This window comes from Oreochromis niloticus, linkage group LG17 (assembly GCF_001858045.2).
Source record: "Oreochromis niloticus isolate F11D_XX linkage group LG17, O_niloticus_UMD_NMBU, whole genome shotgun sequence".
Lineage (NCBI taxonomy): Eukaryota > Metazoa > Chordata > Actinopteri > Cichliformes > Cichlidae > Oreochromis > Oreochromis niloticus.
Genome location: NC_031981.2, coordinates 2,917,663 through 2,935,453, shown reverse-complemented (window position 1 = coordinate 2,935,453; position 17,791 = coordinate 2,917,663). Strand labels below are relative to the sequence as shown.

The following is a 17,791-nucleotide window of genomic DNA, read 5'->3' as shown; positions in this document are numbered from 1 at the left end:
TTTACCTAGGAAGGTGTTGGAGATGAATTCGGAAACCTGGTTCCCAGACCGACTCATCTCGGATAGGTGCGTCAACTCCCGATTCAACATTCTCTTGAACTGCAAGAGAGAAAGAGGAGGAGGGGGGAGAGAGAGAGAGAAATGTCGTCAGTTTCCACTGGAGAGGAAAATCTGGGAAACATTAGGATATACGGTTACATGGAAAATTCAGTAGTGCCCAGTTTTATTCTGCCAGGTCAAGAATGTCACTTGATATTTGTGCTTTTCCTCAGTTTAATTAAGATGCAGATAAGTATTAGCGTTAACAGTGAGCAGGCTGCCACCTTTTAATTCTCCTCAAATTACCTGCAGCAAACACTTTACAGTTTTATTACGCTGGGTCGCATATTTAGCCATTTTCCCTGCATCAGCGTGCAAACATTTTAATGATGCAAGAGGAAAATCTGCACACTGCCCGAGATGTTCCTCTTGTTGCCAACATTTCATGTAATTTCATGTAATTCGCACATTGCGAATAGTTCTACGGTGATTCAAACATTTTAAAAACCACTTGTGATAAACAGGCACAGAGTACACAGAGACCCAGACACTGCAGCAGCAGCTGTTTATGACAGGCTGATGCATGCGCGTGCACATACAGACACACAGCTCTGCAGAGGGCTCAAGATGGAGCCTGAGCTGTCGGATCCCCCACCACCATCGACAACAACCCTCTCCTAATGATGGAAATATCTTTGGGTGATCTCAGGGTACGCGTCGTGCCCCCAAAAGCAGCCGATCGGTTCAAAACCGATCTTTAGCTTCTAATAACAGAACAGCACAGAGAGCTATAATGAGGCCAGCGCGGTATCCCCACAAGCTACGTAGATAAGCGCCACACACCTTAATGTAACCCCAAGACACCGACAGCAGGTAATTGGCTTCAGGCATTTTGGACCCCGTTTTCTCGTTCCTACACAAAGCCAGAACTGTAATCCAAAAAGGGAGGATGAGGGTGAATTAGAGGCAGATGATCAGGATTCCTCCAGCACCCAAAAAAGGGGGAAAAAAATCCTCTCTTCTCTCCTCTTGGGTTTCTCTTCTTCTCAGCAGCTAAGAGAGCAGCTCGATGGTGGCTCACTCGCTCTCTCAGCAGCAGAAAAGGGCCAGCTCTGAGTTTCCATGCTTGGGAATGGAAGGTCCGGATGGATGGACGGATGTGCGTGAAAGAAAGCGCTGTAAGTGAGGAGATCCAGCGGGCTCGATGGATCGGCTGGAGCAGCGGCAGCAGCTGGAGCCGTGAGCTGGGGACTCTCAGCGCACTGATGAATAATGGAGAAGAAGCGAGGAAGGGAGGAGGGGAAAAACGGCGATGGAGACGGGAGGAGGAGGAGGCGGGAGTGAGGCAGTGATGTTCATCTGACTAGAGGGGGGGTTCCTCCACTGGATTTGTCTCGCTTTGCTGCTCTCGCTGCTGTAGCACTCCCTCCCTCCCTTCTCTCTCTCTCGCCCTCGCTGTAGTCTGCCAGCCCCAGCAACACACTCCAGTCAGAACACATGATTTGACAGAAAGTGGGGGGAAAAAAGGGGGGAGCCCAAATTACAGCTTGGCATTGGTGTATATGTGAAGTAATAAAGGGTCGTGTGAGTGATTGATATTTAATATCCAGATGAAACGCTTCCTCTCTCTCTTTTCTCTCAACTACAAAACCACTGCAAATACTGTCCATCCTCCTTCATTCCCAGGCCCTGTAATTCTCTCCTAAAACATTTTTTTTGTTTTAATGGAATCGGGCGTTGTGAAGGAATGTCATGAAGCTGTAAAACTACACCTCCCATCTACGAGTGAAACAATGGGACGAACGAGCGGGATGCTGCAGCACGTTTTGAAGAATATGAATGTACAGCGATGGTATTTCTAATCGCCATTATCTCTATTATCCTCTCCCGCCCCCTCTTTTGTGTCTTCTGTTGTCTCCTGACATGCAGCCACGGCAGCCATTGTGGAGAACTCATAAGCCTGTTCATTATCCGTGCCTTAATAATATTAGACACTGACAGGGTGTTTGTGGACGGCTATTTTTAACAGCCAAGACACAGGAGGCGAGCAGCTCGAGACGGTTAGAGAAGGAGAAGAAGGAAGATAATTGTGTCCTTCCTTCCCTGATTTAGGTGACACCAAACCCACGGTTTCTCTCGCTGCCTGTAACTGCGTGTGCGCCAATTACCAGAACACCCCAACGCCATGGCAACAGCACTAGGTGGCCAGTGCAAGGCTGTTTTTTTTTTCTAAACAAGGAGAGGGAAGGCGAAGGAGAGAGGCTTCCCCTACTGCTTCCCAGGCAGACATGTGCTGTAGCTGCTGAGCTGTCACGAGGACTCACCACACACATCGCCTCTGCTCACATCCACTGATGCACAGGCTGAAAATCCCCCCCCCCCCACCACCACCACCATTCCCTCGCTCTGCTTCATCTATCCCTCACTCTCCACCGCTTACATGTCAATTTCTCTCTCGGCTTCCACCAGCCAACACAGTCATCAATCTCTGTGTCTGTCTGCTTCGCTGGCAGAATCGATGGGCTGTCCTCAGAGCAGGTGTTGATACTGGCTGCGGTGTACAAGGCCAGGCCCACCTGACTGGAGCATAACACCAGCAGCACCAGACGTGTCAATCACGACTGGGCTCTTATTTGTGAAAACCTTGAGGACGGCTGCGACGTCTCACTGACGCTTCAGAACAAATCCACAGAAAACTGTAAACAGAGGTTCCCAGAGAATCTCTCAGCCCTAATGTGTGTGTGCGTTTGGGAAGATGAGGGGGAGATGAAAGCTTTCCCGAGAGAATTCCTTCCGGATTATCCTGCCAATGAGGGAAAGAACCAGAAGCGAGGAGGTGGGATGCAAGGAGAAAAAAAAAACCACAGAAAGAGAGGAGGCAGCTCTTTATATAATAGCTCACTGCATAATATATAAAGAAACCAGAAATAACAGGATGCAATGTGTCGAAGTGCCGTGCTTCTCCCAGAAGCTGCAAAGAAAGTGCGCACATGCTCTGCAGCAGCCTGCGAGTGCCGTCATCTGCATTTAAACCCATTCAGTGCTGACATGTTTTATATGTGTGTGTGTTTCCAATGTGTCACTGCCAGTGTGTGTTTGGAGTTTGCTCTTTCATGAGGGAAGCCTCCTAATCTCCCACTGACATCATGACACTGGAGGGAGATTAACCTCTCCAAAGATGTGTGGATACATCTCTCCGTCACTGGAATCTTTATTATACTGTTTCACCAGTTAGCTTCTTCCATTTGTTATACTCTAAATCAGTTTTTTCTACAAATTTTCCATTATTTCTGCTTTTATCTCGTCTTCCTCCCTCTTTAAGCTCCATATCCCTGTCTTCTAACCTCTTACTCCTCCCTCCCCTTCTCTCTCTGCTTTCGGTGGGTGGGTTGATTCAGCAGAGAGGTGCTCTGACAGAGGGAAGGAAGGTGAATGGAGCCTGTGGCACATCAATGAGAGGTGGAGGGAGGGGCGTTCGTTCAGAGGCCCCTCCGTTTAGACGTGATCCCATCGGACAGCCCGCCGTGCAGGGCGGCGAGGCGGACAGATGGACCGGAAGGCAGACACGGAGTCTCCCTCTGACACGAGACTGATCTTATGCACCAACATCAGCGTGCTTCCATTATCTGACCTGGCGCTGCACAGCCTCAGTGTATCATGTCCTTTATTCTCTGCTGACTGTTTTCTCCTTATCGTGCTGAACTGGAATCTTTTTGCACCACAGCTTAGAGGACGACTGAACTGGAACTCTCTGTAGTGTTGCTGAAATCAGCTGAAATTTTCTAGTTTGTCTCGTTACCCATTTGCACCTGAAGTGGCTCAGACTGAAGTTGTGTCTCTGAGCCACTAGTGGGTGCACTACACCCATTCTGGTCAGTCTTGACTGAGTACTGGGCTCCCAGTCTGCACTGGTATTTACAACTTATGGCTAAATCTCTAAATATCTTTGCAACTCTGACATGCAAGCAACTCTTAGCGATTTGGGCATGAAGGCGCGAAACGCTCACACTTTAATCAATTTCTTGATTTAAGTCACTCAGGATTTGCAAGGAGCTCCAAGTTTTATTTATTATCCTGATTTTTATGTTTCTCAACACAGTGTCATATTCACAGCACGCATGCAACGTTGCTGATTATAACTCGCGCAACCATCTTCTTTACCAGCAAACGTGCAGCGTTTGTGGTTAATCACCCCCTCAGTTTAGCAAATGTGTGACGCCAGATTGTAAAATCGGCACAGCGGCACGGAGGGGTAATGACATAACTCGGAGAAGATCAGGAAACTTACCTACGTATGAACTGTGCGTATGTTGGTTAGAGATACAGACAATTCTGAGAGACGGCCTGACTACCTCTCACTTCCTCTGACTCACTCGCTTATGCTTGTGTGTGTGCATGTGTGTGTGTGTGTGTGTGTGTGTGTGTGTGTGTGTGTGTGTGTGAGTGTGTGTGTGAGATGGAGTGTATTCATGCATCTGTGGTCACCTACAGTAAAATATACAGGGGAGAAAAATGAAGGCTTCAAGAGGAAAAAAGGATGGGAAGGAGAATCATTTTTAAGCCGACTGATTGATTCCAATCGCTCCTGGTGATCACAGCCTCAGATGTAGTTTGCATCACTATTTTTAGGCTCGAGGAAAACAGTTAACAGGCTGCAGTGCTCAGCTTGAGTCGGGGCTGCTTCGAAAGCAGAAAGCAACCCTCTGTTAAAGACCACGCTGCAAAAAAACAGGAAATGCTCAAATCTTCTGTTCTAAATTCTCCTCCTAACTTCTGGCAAAATAAAGATTTGCAGAAATGCGTTCTCGACACTGTGCACCCATGCTACGAGCACTTCACTGCTACTTCTCTCTTCTCTCGTCAGACAACCTGAGTGTTTTGGTCTATGTCAAAAAAAGGAAGGAAAAGTCTTTGGTACCCAGCTAACATACACTCCTTTCCATCCACTGGACCTCCTGTGATTTAAATCTGTGGCTCCTTCCCTCATTTTAGGCAGTTGGAGACATCAAAAGCACACAAAGCAGTAACTATGCAGTTACACTGAATACCGGTTATTGTCACTTATAGGTCACTTACAAACTAAAGAAATCGCTTTGGCATTTGGCCAGGAAGAACAAAACGGCATCTGCGCTTAATTATCTGGAATCACCATAAATCTCTCATGAGTTTGATGCTCTGAGAGTAAAGGTTATCTAGTTCCACGGGCAAAAATAATTTGGGAATACACAGCAAAGGAAGTGTAAAAGACCCCAGAGGCAAATGCAGAATGCAGGTTTAACCACCATAAGTTGAAAATGAATATTTAAAGGACAAACTTTTCAGTAAATTGAAGCAGCAATTGCTAAATACTCCCAACATGCTTCCAAAGTGAAATCATGTGCAGACTTGAAATAAAGTGCCGCTAAAATCCGCTCCAAACTCCACCAGAATCAAAGGGCATATAAGAACACAATGTATAAAAGCATATTAATATATGTATATATATATATATATATATATGTATATATATATATATATATATATCCAATAGCATTCAGTGAAATTCAAGAAAAAGCTTGAGCAAGCCACAAAACCTCTGTTCTTTTAAGTCCAAGCAAGGCAGGAAATCTCACAGTGAATGGCGATTGATTACAAACTGTGTCTACCAGCATAAAATTATAAAAATAACAAAACTCACCTTCCTCCAACCATTCAGCTTCCCTACTTTCCTCTCTTTCTTGTCAAAGCAACAGGCGCCCATGTTGCTGTGTGTAAAGTGCAGGGTAGAGTGGGGCTGCCGTCCGTTAAAGTGTCTCAGTCTCAGTCTGACTACAGCATGAGTAAAAGGACCAAGCCTCTGCTCTCTGACGCTGGGAAACGCCACAGCTCTAGTGACTCACTCGGGACTGCGAGGTCTGACTAGGCTCTACCTCACACCCTGTGTCTGTGGAGCAATGACTGTGTGTTAGACCTCTGCTACATACACACTCCCTCTTGGGGTAGTCCCGCCTCTAGCCATTTTTTTCCCCTGCTCCTCTCGCTTGTCGCTCAGCGCTCTTGCAGCTGGCAGTCACATCTCCAAAGCTTTGCTGTCACTGTTAAATCTATTCGGGTGACCGGCTCTTTAAAAAGCCCTTTACACGTGCTCGTCTCCATCAGATTTCTTCATGGTTTCATTATTCATTCTAAGATGCAATAATTTGCTACTTGGTGTTTGTGGATTTTGTATTGGGGGGGTGAGGGGGGCAGGGTGATGATGTCATCCCGTGCCCAGAGATAGGGATTCATTTTCCTTGAGCTTTCTTTGATAATCAAGAAAATATGCATTAATCACTTTACAATGAAAGTATTTCTCAGCTGCAGCCTTCATATCCTAAATATTTTGAATTGCACATAACATATTTTTCACACATAAGGCTGACCGGATTATAAGGCGCATTAAGCGAAACAAAACAGTCAGATAAGTCAAACTTTACTCAGCACATTCTTCTTGCTTCCTCCACTTCCGTACCATTGATTCATTAATGTTGAATTCTCTCACAGCTGCTCTATTCCCATGTTGTTGCAGTATATTAATGACTAACCTTGTATTGTGGATGGATTATCTCAGTTGTTCTCCTGACTGAAGTTTGGTCCGTTTACAGCATCCTGCCATGCGATTGCATTTGTCCCTAACCATCGGGAACCCTCACGTTAACTTTTATCGAGTGGAAAAAAGTTAGCGTTCATCCTCCAGCTTCACTGTGTTTATGCTATGCTAACATAGCTGTGTCGCTAGCGATCACGTAGCACATCATTATATACCAGCTAGCCCAACTTCAGTAACCCTACAAACGTCACTGCTGTTTAGTTTTCTGTCTTCATTTATGTTGGAAGTGATAGCAGAGCTGTACGTTTGAATGTTTCAGAAATCTCTCAGTCAGAACATGCTATATCATGTTTAGGTGGAAGCTGGCAAGCTAACTTAATTAATATTAAACTTAATTGTTACACCTGGTAAAGCAGCAACGCTGATCATTTTATTAAAGATGAAACAATTTAGACAGTTTTTTTAATGCCGCAGTGTTCGTTTGACTTTGGGACCTGAAGCAGACGGAGTTTAGGACCCAGATGACTCCGCAAGGCTCCTGACTACTAGCCGTAATGCTCCAACAATCCATCAAGCGGCGCGGCTTCGTAGCTTACCAAAGTCGGACTAAAACATTTTTGACAGATTTTTAAGCGCCGTGTAGCACATAACATCGGTTTGAGGTCAGTAAGCACAACCCAACTTCATACAATAGGCACACCGGAATATAAGGAGCACTGTTGATTTTTGAGAAAATTAAAGGATTTTAAGTGCGCCTTATAGTGCGAAAATACAGTATATGAGCTAAAGCAGGAGCTTTTCACATTTTTCAAGGAGGAACCAGTTGTTTCTTTTTTACTAGCAAATGCATCATGTTTCACAAATGGGTGTAGTTAATCAAAACTTTAATTTCAATTATAATTTTGGCTCATATAGAATTGGGATAAAAACTTTATGTCCCGTTCACTTCCCAAAGTTAAAGGAAATCCGCATGATAAAAAACAGTTGTTTCATCTTTTTTCAAGTTTACTAAATCCTGATTTTGAAGTTTTTCTTTTAAATCTGTGAGTAACTCTGTTAAATGATCTTGAGCCCCATATTGACCAAAAGAACTGATTATAATCGAGCAGACATTAGATGCTTAAGCTGTATTTTCACACAACAGAGAGTCTGCAGTGCTGGAAGGAGCATATTCCAACTCACAACAGACTTTGACCCGTCTATGTCAACCATACATAACAGAGGGGACAGTCACGTACTGTAAGTCCTCAGCAGCAGCCCCTGCCTGCACTTCACCTTGGAGGTACGACCGCAGCTTCTTGCGTTTCACCTCCCCTGTGCTCATGTTTCATACTCTGCCACAGCTTGAATAACAGTTTTTCCACCATCCTAAATACAATAGGAAGTCGCGGGGGTCATATGAGCCGATCGGTATGTTCTTGCTAACAAAGCCGCGTTGGGTGTAACGGCCAACTTGACAAAGGGTCTGCAGTTGTGCAATGTTTTAGTTTACTGTAAAAACAAGAACGCCGAGATATGAGGGGATTAGCCTACTGTCGGTATGGACACCCAGCTGCACGCATGCTCACGTAGACACAGGCATGTATACATGCGGTGCATGTTCAATGGATGACTCCTTATCAGCATCTTGTGCACATATGATTACGTGTCGGGGCACATTCACCCACTTGCCAAAGTCACATCTGTGAGAGAGGGTCATAATGCACAATAAGCACATTGTGCCACTTGATATGCTGCGCTGTGGACCGCAGCGGAGACTCCACGTTTAAAGAAGCAATACAGTTCAGTATGAACTGATTAAAAATGAGAAAGTACAATTTAGAGAGCTACTTTTTCTTTCGTTTGACCAACGATAATGTCAAAATGCCCACACCTGTCAGCTTACATCCATCTGCTCAAGTGGAACTGCTGTCAGCTTTCCATTGTGTTACAGTCTGATGATCTTGGCAGACCGAGGGGTAGGTGTAATGTTTTCTGGAAAAAGCAGGGCAAAACCATTCCTTAATTTTTCCCTTATTGGGATATTTGGGAATTTTTCAAGTTGGTGAAGTTCCTGTATTCAATCATCACCTACAGATAACGTTCGGCTCGATCCCAAAAAAGTTTTCTACGATTGCAAAAGTCCTACAATTACAGCCTCGATTTCAGGCTAAACTGAAACGCAGCTGAGGAGTGATGCAAACCAACGGCTTCTTTAAAAAAAAGTTTATACAAGCAGTAATGGATGCTCTGACTTCCTCTGCACTCTGCCTGTCTTCTGTGTTTGGTCTGTCACCCCTGCTTTCACGTCTAAATGACTGTTTGAATAGTTGTTCCAGTAGCTCTGCAGTGATTCTGTCAACCTAAGTGAATCCTGCTTACTGTCGGTGCTGGATGTGTGACGACAGCAATAGGATAAATAAACACGGCCATTAACCGTCCAAATGGGTATGGTGGGATGGCTATTGTCGTATAGAGAGAGCAGCAGGAGATCAGGAAGGAGACAGGAAGAGAGAGTAACTCTGCCCAGGGGTCTGCGAGGATCCCTTAAACACACACACACACACACACACACACACACACACACACACACACACAAATGTTCTTTGTCTTCCTCTCTAGTTCATTGTGTTTGACCCACTGCTGGATCACTCGCATCCTGTTGTCCAGTTTTCAGGAGAAATAAAAAGCTTTCCTCTTGATTCACATGTTTACATGACAGAGTTTTTTCAGGGTAGGTTACACTCATCTCACACGCAGCCTTTGCAGCAGCTTTCTGTGGTTTGGACTTAAACAAAACAAAAGAAAAGACCCCAAAATTTAAATATTTAACTTCCTGTAAGTGGCCAACCTCTGTGGCAGTCTACGGTATAAAACTGCCCAGGTTAGATCTCTAACAGTGATGGCTTTATATCCAGTGACTCATGAACTCATCCTACCCTTAAACCCCACAGACATATTTACTCTGGTGGCCGGCGGCCAACCACATTATCTTTATCGACAACCATTTTAAAAACAGACATCTGTGGACTGACAGGATACCTCAAGCCGCAGGTGAGGTCTGATCATTTTCTCTGAATTATGAATTCTTAAAGTACAAAACTGAATATATGCAAAACCTTGTCGTAGCCGGGAAACTGTGCTTTAATATCCATGACATCATCTGAATGCAAAGGCCAAAAGGAGGCAATTATGAGACCATGTGTTTTGTATTACAGCCCTTAAGGTAATAGTAGCAGAGATTCTAATGATAGAGAAATAAATTATAGACTGAGTAATAATTTTTTGATCCCCTGCTGAATTTGTAAGTTTCCAAAGAAACGAACAGTCTCTAATTTTTATGGTAGTATCGTTTTAATGGAGAGAAGCAAAAAATATCAACCACAAATCCAGAGAAAATACATTACATAAAAGTTTTAAACTGATTTGCATGTCAGTGAGTCAAATAAAGATTTTATCCCCTACCACCCAGCTAGGATTCTGACTCCCACAGATTGGCCGCGTGCCCATGTGTACAGATTAGGATCAATCATTCATCTCAACTCATGTTTATAAAGCACACCTGTCCACAGAACCTGTTTCTTCCATTCGAACCTCGCCACCACCACAGACATGGTCAGGGTATAAAAAGTTTGATGAGCTTTCATTATTCAGAAATGGAAGAAATATAAAATGACCAGACTGCCCTCAGTCTGGAGCTCCTTTCAGTATCTTGCCACACGGGGTGCTGAGCAAGGTCCCCCTGCTTTTCCAGCAGGGTCTTCCAGCATGACAATGACCCAAACCATTGTCGCCTCCAAGGTAACAAAGGAGTGGGTAAGGAAGAAGTATGTTAAGGTCATGGAGCGGCCTAGCCTCAGACCTCAGTCTTATAGAAAATCTGTGGAGGAAGCTGAAGCTTCGAGTTGCCAAACGGCAGCCACAAAAGCTAAAGGATTCAGAGAGTTTCTGTGAAGACAAGTGGGTGAAAACCCCTCATGAAATCTTTGCAAAGTTGGTGACCAACTAAAAGAAATGTCTTACCCCAACAAGGGTTCGTCCGCCACCAGATAGTAAGTCATGTTTTGCTTGGGGATCAAATACTTCTTCCACTCAATGACAAACAAATCAATTCATAACTTTTATGTAATGTGTTTTTTCTGGACTTTTGGCTGATATTCTGTCTCTCTCCATGAAAATGATACAACCATAAAACATATGTTCATTTCTTTGTAAGTGAGCAAACTTAACATGACCCACACAGTCATGGATTCAACCTAATAATTCTTAGATATCATGTCCAGAATCCAGTAACACGAGCACAGGAAGCGCAATACAACAAGTGATCATCAAGCTGGATGTGGTTCAGTACCATTGTGTCTACTTCCTGTCTCTTTACATAAGAACCAGGCATTGAACTTCACTGCACATGACACGCAATCGGTGACACAGAAGAAACAGAATAATCAGCGGACAGTGGAAAAATTAGTCAGCAAAGATGGAAAGAGAGCCAACGCCGGCCAAGAAAAAACACACACTTCTACTTGTTAGACCATCTTTTCAACAAAGTGAGTTTTATGTTTGCTCAGGAAAAAAAATCCGATGATAAATAGGACACACAAGTGAGCTGGTGGCCTTTTAATCCAATCAGCACTCATCTCAGCACCCTCTGCCAAACCAATCTCCTCCTCATTACTGTTCTGTTTATGTTCAAACTTTTACGCTGTTTACTTTGATGGGTCATGCTAAGTTCAGCAGTAGTATCGTTGGATTTTGTATACCGTCCTTCATGTGTTTATTATGCTGAAGGATTAATGCTTCCTGCAGATTCCCTTGCTAGTCAGATTTGAGAGCTCCTCCAAAAAGCAGAGCCCTTTTCTGTATAACAACTTGCAACAAATGGACTTTGATATATCTGCTCGAAATACAAGTGGGACGGCACAAAACTCCCCCCTCCCCCTATTATGATGAAACACAATAATAGTAAACAGTGAAAGGTGCAGCCTCTCATACCTTGGTGGAGGCCATGTCGCTGACAGAGCGGTAGGTCTGGATGGTCTCCAGCTGGTCCAAACACCACTCCAACTCCTCCATTGTCTCCATGGCCAGTTTCTGGTACGCGTCATCTGTCAACAAACAGCCGGCACACAGAGACACGCAGTCAGAACAGACAGTGCACATGGAGCTCGAACGCTGCCCAGCCACTCCCAGGGACCGTCCACCCACGGGTCTCGCTCAGGGTTCCTGCTGCTGCTTTTGAGGAGGGGGGACTGCTAGAGGTGGGACACAGTTATAGCGCCCCTTCATCCTGAGGAGGTTTTTTAGCTGCTGGGACTCGCAGCTGTCAGTGGAATCGAGAGAAAGCCAGGACCTGACCTCGTTCTGTCACACACTCAACTTGTCTGTGTGAGTCCCCAACCCCCCAAACGTCATCTCCCAATCTGAGGCCCTCACCTTATTTACATAAAGTCAACCGCCCTATTACAGGAAACCAGATACCCCCACCTCACAAACACACTTTACCCCATCTCACAGGAAACAGACACCTCGAAACCTAAACACACATGCAGAAATGCACATGTTGTCACATTAAAAACATGCATCAACTTTGAACACGCATGCATGCACAAGTTGGCACTGATTAGGAAATATTTAATCACCCTAATCTTTTTTTTTTATTATTGACAACAGACAGTGGCATCGGACAAGTCTTAGTGATGAGCCCATCATTTCTGATGAATACCCGCACGGCAAAGACGCAGGATGTTTTTAATCACTCATTTAGTCATCAAAAAACATGATAACAGCTGCTGCAAAACATGTGTCACTGTTGCTTTCTAGGACGTAAGAAGAAGGCTGAAGGTCCGACCACAGCAGTCAGAAAATGCGCCATAGATATAAAATTACAGGAACTGGCACTGGCATTAAGTTTACCAGAAATGAAATGACATTTCTAATGCTGTTGTGTTGTTACCATTTAGGTTGTGTTTTTCTTTCTTTTCTTTTTAAATATGTTGGTCAAATAAAGCAGAAGGATTAAATATTATAATAAAAGAAATATTGAGTAAAGAACAAAAACATCTACAAAGCACACATGAAGTTGGTCCAAAGAGGGATTATGATGACAGACAGAGAAAGTCAAGGCAAGGTTTGTGCTGTCACCACTGCTGAGAGATTCCTGCTTGGACTGGGTGTCACTGCTCCGACCCTGTTCCTGTGGTTTAACCATTTTTCAGACAACTGCAAACTGTACGTCAGAGTTGGAGTGAGTGTGTCTTGGAAAGCAAAGGCGAGTGTGCGATGAGTTGGTTGGTGGAGTTGAACCAACACACATGCACTCTTCTCCCACTCCCGCACTGTGTATACTCCGGGTCGCCTAGCTGCGGAGCACAACATGGCAGCAGGGTGTGCACTGCGGCAACCTTAGCGCGGCCACGTAGAATGCGTCCCCCGCTCTGATCTCCTCGCCATCAAAGACACGAGCCTGTTTGCTCTCCCAAACATGAGAGGCACCTGGCACTTTGCCCACAGCCTTCCCTCACTCTGATGAGGGCAGTGAAAGAAAAAGAGGGAGTGTGTGTTTGTGTGTGTGTTTAGTTTAATGCCGCAACTGCCTGATCTTGAAACGGTTTACACTTATTTGAGATGTTGCTTTCCAGTATTTCCAACATCTTTGAGGTGGTTTGTGTTTTTGAAGAGCGTAGAAAAATCTCTTTCCCTGGAACGGTCTTTTCTTTTGACCTTTTAAACTCTGCTCAGAAAGCAAGAACCACAGTAGAAGTTTTTGGACAGGTTTTTGCAGCCCCACTGCAAAAGTTGACTAAATAGAATCATTTTTGGTCTGTGAAAAATAACACTTTTCCATGGTGTGCGACTTATGAGTGGATGGTGAGCTTGCTTTTGCCATTCTCTGCATATAAAAAGTAAATACACAATAAGTATAGCAGATTAAACAAAAAAACGGCCTTGGGTTCAGAAGTCTGGACTTTCCTGCAGTAACAAACCTACCGACTTATCTGTGCATCCAAATCATTGGAGAATACACATGGAAAGGGTTCAAGACTTGACATTCGGCACTGTTAATGCTAACTGATGTGATCAACATTTCTCCCAAGTCATAGCAGTAATGATGAGTGAAAACAAAGCTGCAAGAGAAACAGCCATGGCTAGATTGATCTAAAAATCACTTTCAGCACTTGATTTCAAAACACACAAAACTGGGTCTCAAAATCTAGTTCAGCAAGTCAGGCCCTAAAGCCAAGGCCAAATACTTGCAGGTCTCCATGTATTAAATCCAAGTTTCGAGGCAGGTGCCAGATCCACAGAACTGTAACACTTGTATAATGGTTTTACTTTGATCCCTGGGCTGCTGGAAAACAAGGCCAAGAACACCGGTCTTTCCTCTAGCACTGGACCCAGTTAACCACCTGTTAAAGATTTATTTGCTAAGAACTAAAGTATTTGGCTCAGGTTCTAAGTTTTATGTCAAAAATATTTAAATTGCTCCAACAGCTATCAAAAATAAGCACTGATGTTTAGAATACTTTACTTCAGATAGAAATTGAGCTACTAAAAAACTCTAGTCGACCATAAGAAAAAAGACCGGCACCTTACACATCCTCGGACACAAGACAAGTTCACAGCTTCCGCAATATTATTTCATTTCTTCTTTGGCTTTGCCTATTTTAAATTCATATGGAAAGTTTTGTGTGGTTTTTAAGATCATTCTGGCATCCATCCACCCATCCATCCATCCATCCATCCATCCACCCATCCATCCATCCATCCATCCATCCATCCATCCATCAGCCATCCATCAGCCATCCATCCATCCATCCATTTACCAATCCATCCATCCATCAGCCATCCGTCCATTCATTTATACATTCATCCATCCATCCATCCATCCATCCATCAGCCATCCATCAGCCATCCATCCACCCACCCATCCATCCATCTATCCATTTATCATCCATCCATCCATCATCCATCTCTTTATTCCTCTCTATCTCCCGAACATGTAATATGGAAGAAAATACAGTGAGCGTTCCTTCTCTGGGAAGTCAGAAATTAATGAAGAAGTAATTAAGTGCAACCTAAAAATAATAATAAGCCTTATTATGTTTTTCAGGGTTTGTTTGTTGTTTTTTGTAATCTTCAACTTTTTTGACATTTCAAATATCATTTCAATTAAACAGCCTGCACACATTGGTGGACTAACCATTAAAAGATAATTTGGTTAATTACCAATGCTTTTAATTTTGGTGGTCTAAAATGTAGATGTAGATGTATTAGACTGTAAATATAAGTATATAGGATACGTGAAAAAGAAAAAAGAAAAGTCAGTTTGAGCCTGGATCTTAGGTCTACACTGACACTTTAAAATAGTCAGGCCTGATTAGACGGAAGAGACACAAGCAGTTAATCAGAAATGTGTTGGTATAAGGTTAAAATATGATTCGTCATAATGGGTAAAAAATATTGGTGAGAAAAACTGGTGCTGATGAAAACACATTAAGAGTAGAGGCATGTGCACTCACTATATATTAGTAAGTACTCCAGTTATGGCCTTGGCTGGACTGAGGGGAACAGCACTCCAAATACACACACACACACACACACACACACACACACACACAACGATACAAGAGGGGATTTCCACCGCCTCCACCCGACACAAGGACCTTTCTGATCAGTGCTCAGACCTACAGTTTGTCCCACAGGGGCAGGCAGGAAAATACATATGTACAGTCCAGCCACACAAACACAGTGACACACGCACACTTGATGGCTAAGATGTCTCGTTACCGCACACACTGCCATACAAACAAGTACTTTCCAGCTGAGAGAAGTGGAGCCGGCAGGCTGCCGTGGCAGGAAGGGTTTTGGGGGGGGGATATGAGGTCAGCACTCTCGGTTTCAATTTAATATTGAAAAGTTTTTAGTTGTTTTTCACTACATCCAAAGAAATCAGCAGCCCGAGGTAACATTAAAAACGAGAAAATGCAGGAAAAGGGCACGAGTGCATGAAATAAAAGGAACAGAAAATGAAATCCAAATAAAGAACACATGGCCTGTTTTTTTTAATGTTACCAGCATTCCTCTTACTGTGTCAATCCATAATTCACTGATTGTTTTTCCTTTCACTGTTTCACATGCATTTCCAGTTCCAAAATGTTTTATAATTCTTAGATCTGTCTTTTATTTAATTATTAGCATTTCAGGGCATAATTTTTCAGATTTCCCCATAAAATCAATTTAAATTCCCTCACCTCCTCTACAAGAATAACATTTTGTTGGTTTATTTATTCCACGTTTTATGGGAGACTTCTTTACACACACGCGCACTCAAATGAGGTTATTTAAGGACCATTGTGCCCACAGGACATCAGACAGGAGCTGTTAAAGCTGTTTGTGTTTGAAAATGGGCCTGTGTGTGAGAGACAGCTGCATCTGTCGTCCTCCCATGGGCATAGAGATAGTTTGCCCGTGATGCAAAGGTAGATGCAGCAGGGCATGTCAGCTGCAGCGCATTATCAGCAGCCAGCATCTATGTGGAAGACTGTTAGCTTAATCATGAGCAAGCACTGACACACACTGGGACACAAAACCCACTCTGACTAGAGGGGTCAGTTGAGGACCAGCCCTCCCCACACCTGCTCAGTCTATCCTAATTTCTGCTTTTCATTGACCAAGAATTCACCGTGTAAACATTCAGGTTTTGAAGGGTGACGTCCCACATTTCTAGTGAACCAGCGTAAACAGACCACACACGCACTTAAAGAGAAACCAAACTTTGACGCTGGTCAACTGGCAGCAGTGCCGGATTTGTAAATGGCAGAAAGAAAGCGAGAGAGAGACTGAGGCACTCTCTTTCTTCATCTCCTGCTTTACCAGAAAGTGAGTTGATCTGAAACCCTCCGTGCGGTTACACAACACTTCCTAACAAAGACCAGACATGGTAAATTGAGGTAGGGGGGCTGGGGTAGTGCTGCTTTTACAGGTCTTACAAACTCAAGTTTGACTTGACATTCACAGAAATGTCATTGACAAGAAATCTGAAAAGTCGAGGGGAGGGCGAAGAGCGGCGGTGGAGTTTGTGGTTTCGGGGCCTTCTTGCATAACCTCGATACATTTCTTGATCAAAACATTTCTGTAAGCTGGGTTCTGAGAAGTGACAAAATGACATCATGGCTACGTATGTCATTAGCAAACATTTATCTGATTTACTGGGACTCAGAATACGAGTAATATTTCAGTGGTATTGACATTTCATTACCCCGCGGCTGTTTGATATTAACAATGGGAGGGTAGAATTAACCCTCAAGCCATCCTGTTACATTGGAGACAAAGCTGGTAAATTCATTGCTCAGGGACACAGTGCTGGTAAAATGTGCTGGTTCCTTTTTTATGTGGCCGCGACCCTCCAGAAGCAGCACTGTGACATATTCAGGATGTTGATTCACACATTAAATATTCTGATGTGTTGTAATAGTCCGTGTCTCTCGTGCCAAAGCTACCAGCTTTTATATTTGCTGCCTTCCCCTAACGCAGCGACGGAGATGGTGAAACAACACTTTCACGTGTGGGACTCGGAAAGAAGAATGCAGCTGTTACACTTGCTAAGAAAATAGCAAGCGCGTCTCTTTATCTGTGTTTAATGTTTTTCTCTTTAGTAAATAGAAACTGAATTTACGTGGTGAAGGTTCAAATCCAGTCTGGAATAATCTATGAAATGAGACATTCTTTGAAGCAATATATTAATAACACACTTGAAGTAAACATTTTTGCAGAGCTGTTTTCAGGAGTGTTGGGGGTCCTATTGTTTCACAGCATGTGAGTACAGTTCAGTGCAACAGTCTGACTTGTGGCTCTTCTACCTGCATTTAAACTGAAAGTCATTTACAACCACAAAACATAACAAAGGCGCTTTAACTGGGCCACACAGCGTGTATGTGTTTGAGTGCTAGACCTCCTTATGTAGCTTGCTGGCTCTAATAACCCTGCTGTATACATTCCTCCCCACATTATACACATTTCTGTGAGATCCATCCATCCATCCATCCATCCATCCATCCATCCATCCATCCATTCGCTTCCGCTTATCCTTTTCAGGGTCGCGGGGGGCGTTGGAGCCTATCCCAGCTGTCATAGGGCGAGAGGCGGGGTACACCCTGGACAGGTCGCCAGTCTGTCGCAGGGCCAACACACAGGGACAGACAACCA

The 17,791-nt window shown here is 43.9% G+C and overlaps 1 protein-coding gene across 7 annotated transcripts in view; it reads right to left on the bottom strand.

Annotated features, from left to right (window-relative positions):
* The window catches only part of pde4ba (phosphodiesterase 4B, cAMP-specific a), a 200,543-nt gene that overhangs the window by 8,802 nt on the left and 173,950 nt on the right, over nt 1-17,791 (bottom strand). For 5 of the 7 annotated variants that reach the window (XM_025899458.1, XM_005451826.4, XM_003445114.5 and 2 more), the window contains 2 exons: nt 11,579-11,691; nt 6-99 (listed from right to left, as the gene is read on the bottom strand). In XM_025899458.1, the coding sequence (XP_025755243.1) occupies nt 6-99; nt 11,579-11,691 (207 nt within the window). Of the gene's footprint in view, nt 1-5; nt 100-882; nt 1,485-5,716; nt 5,980-11,578; nt 11,692-17,791 lie in introns of those variants that run through there. The other 2 variants (XM_019346517.2, XM_013271268.3) reach the window with 2 other exon arrangements.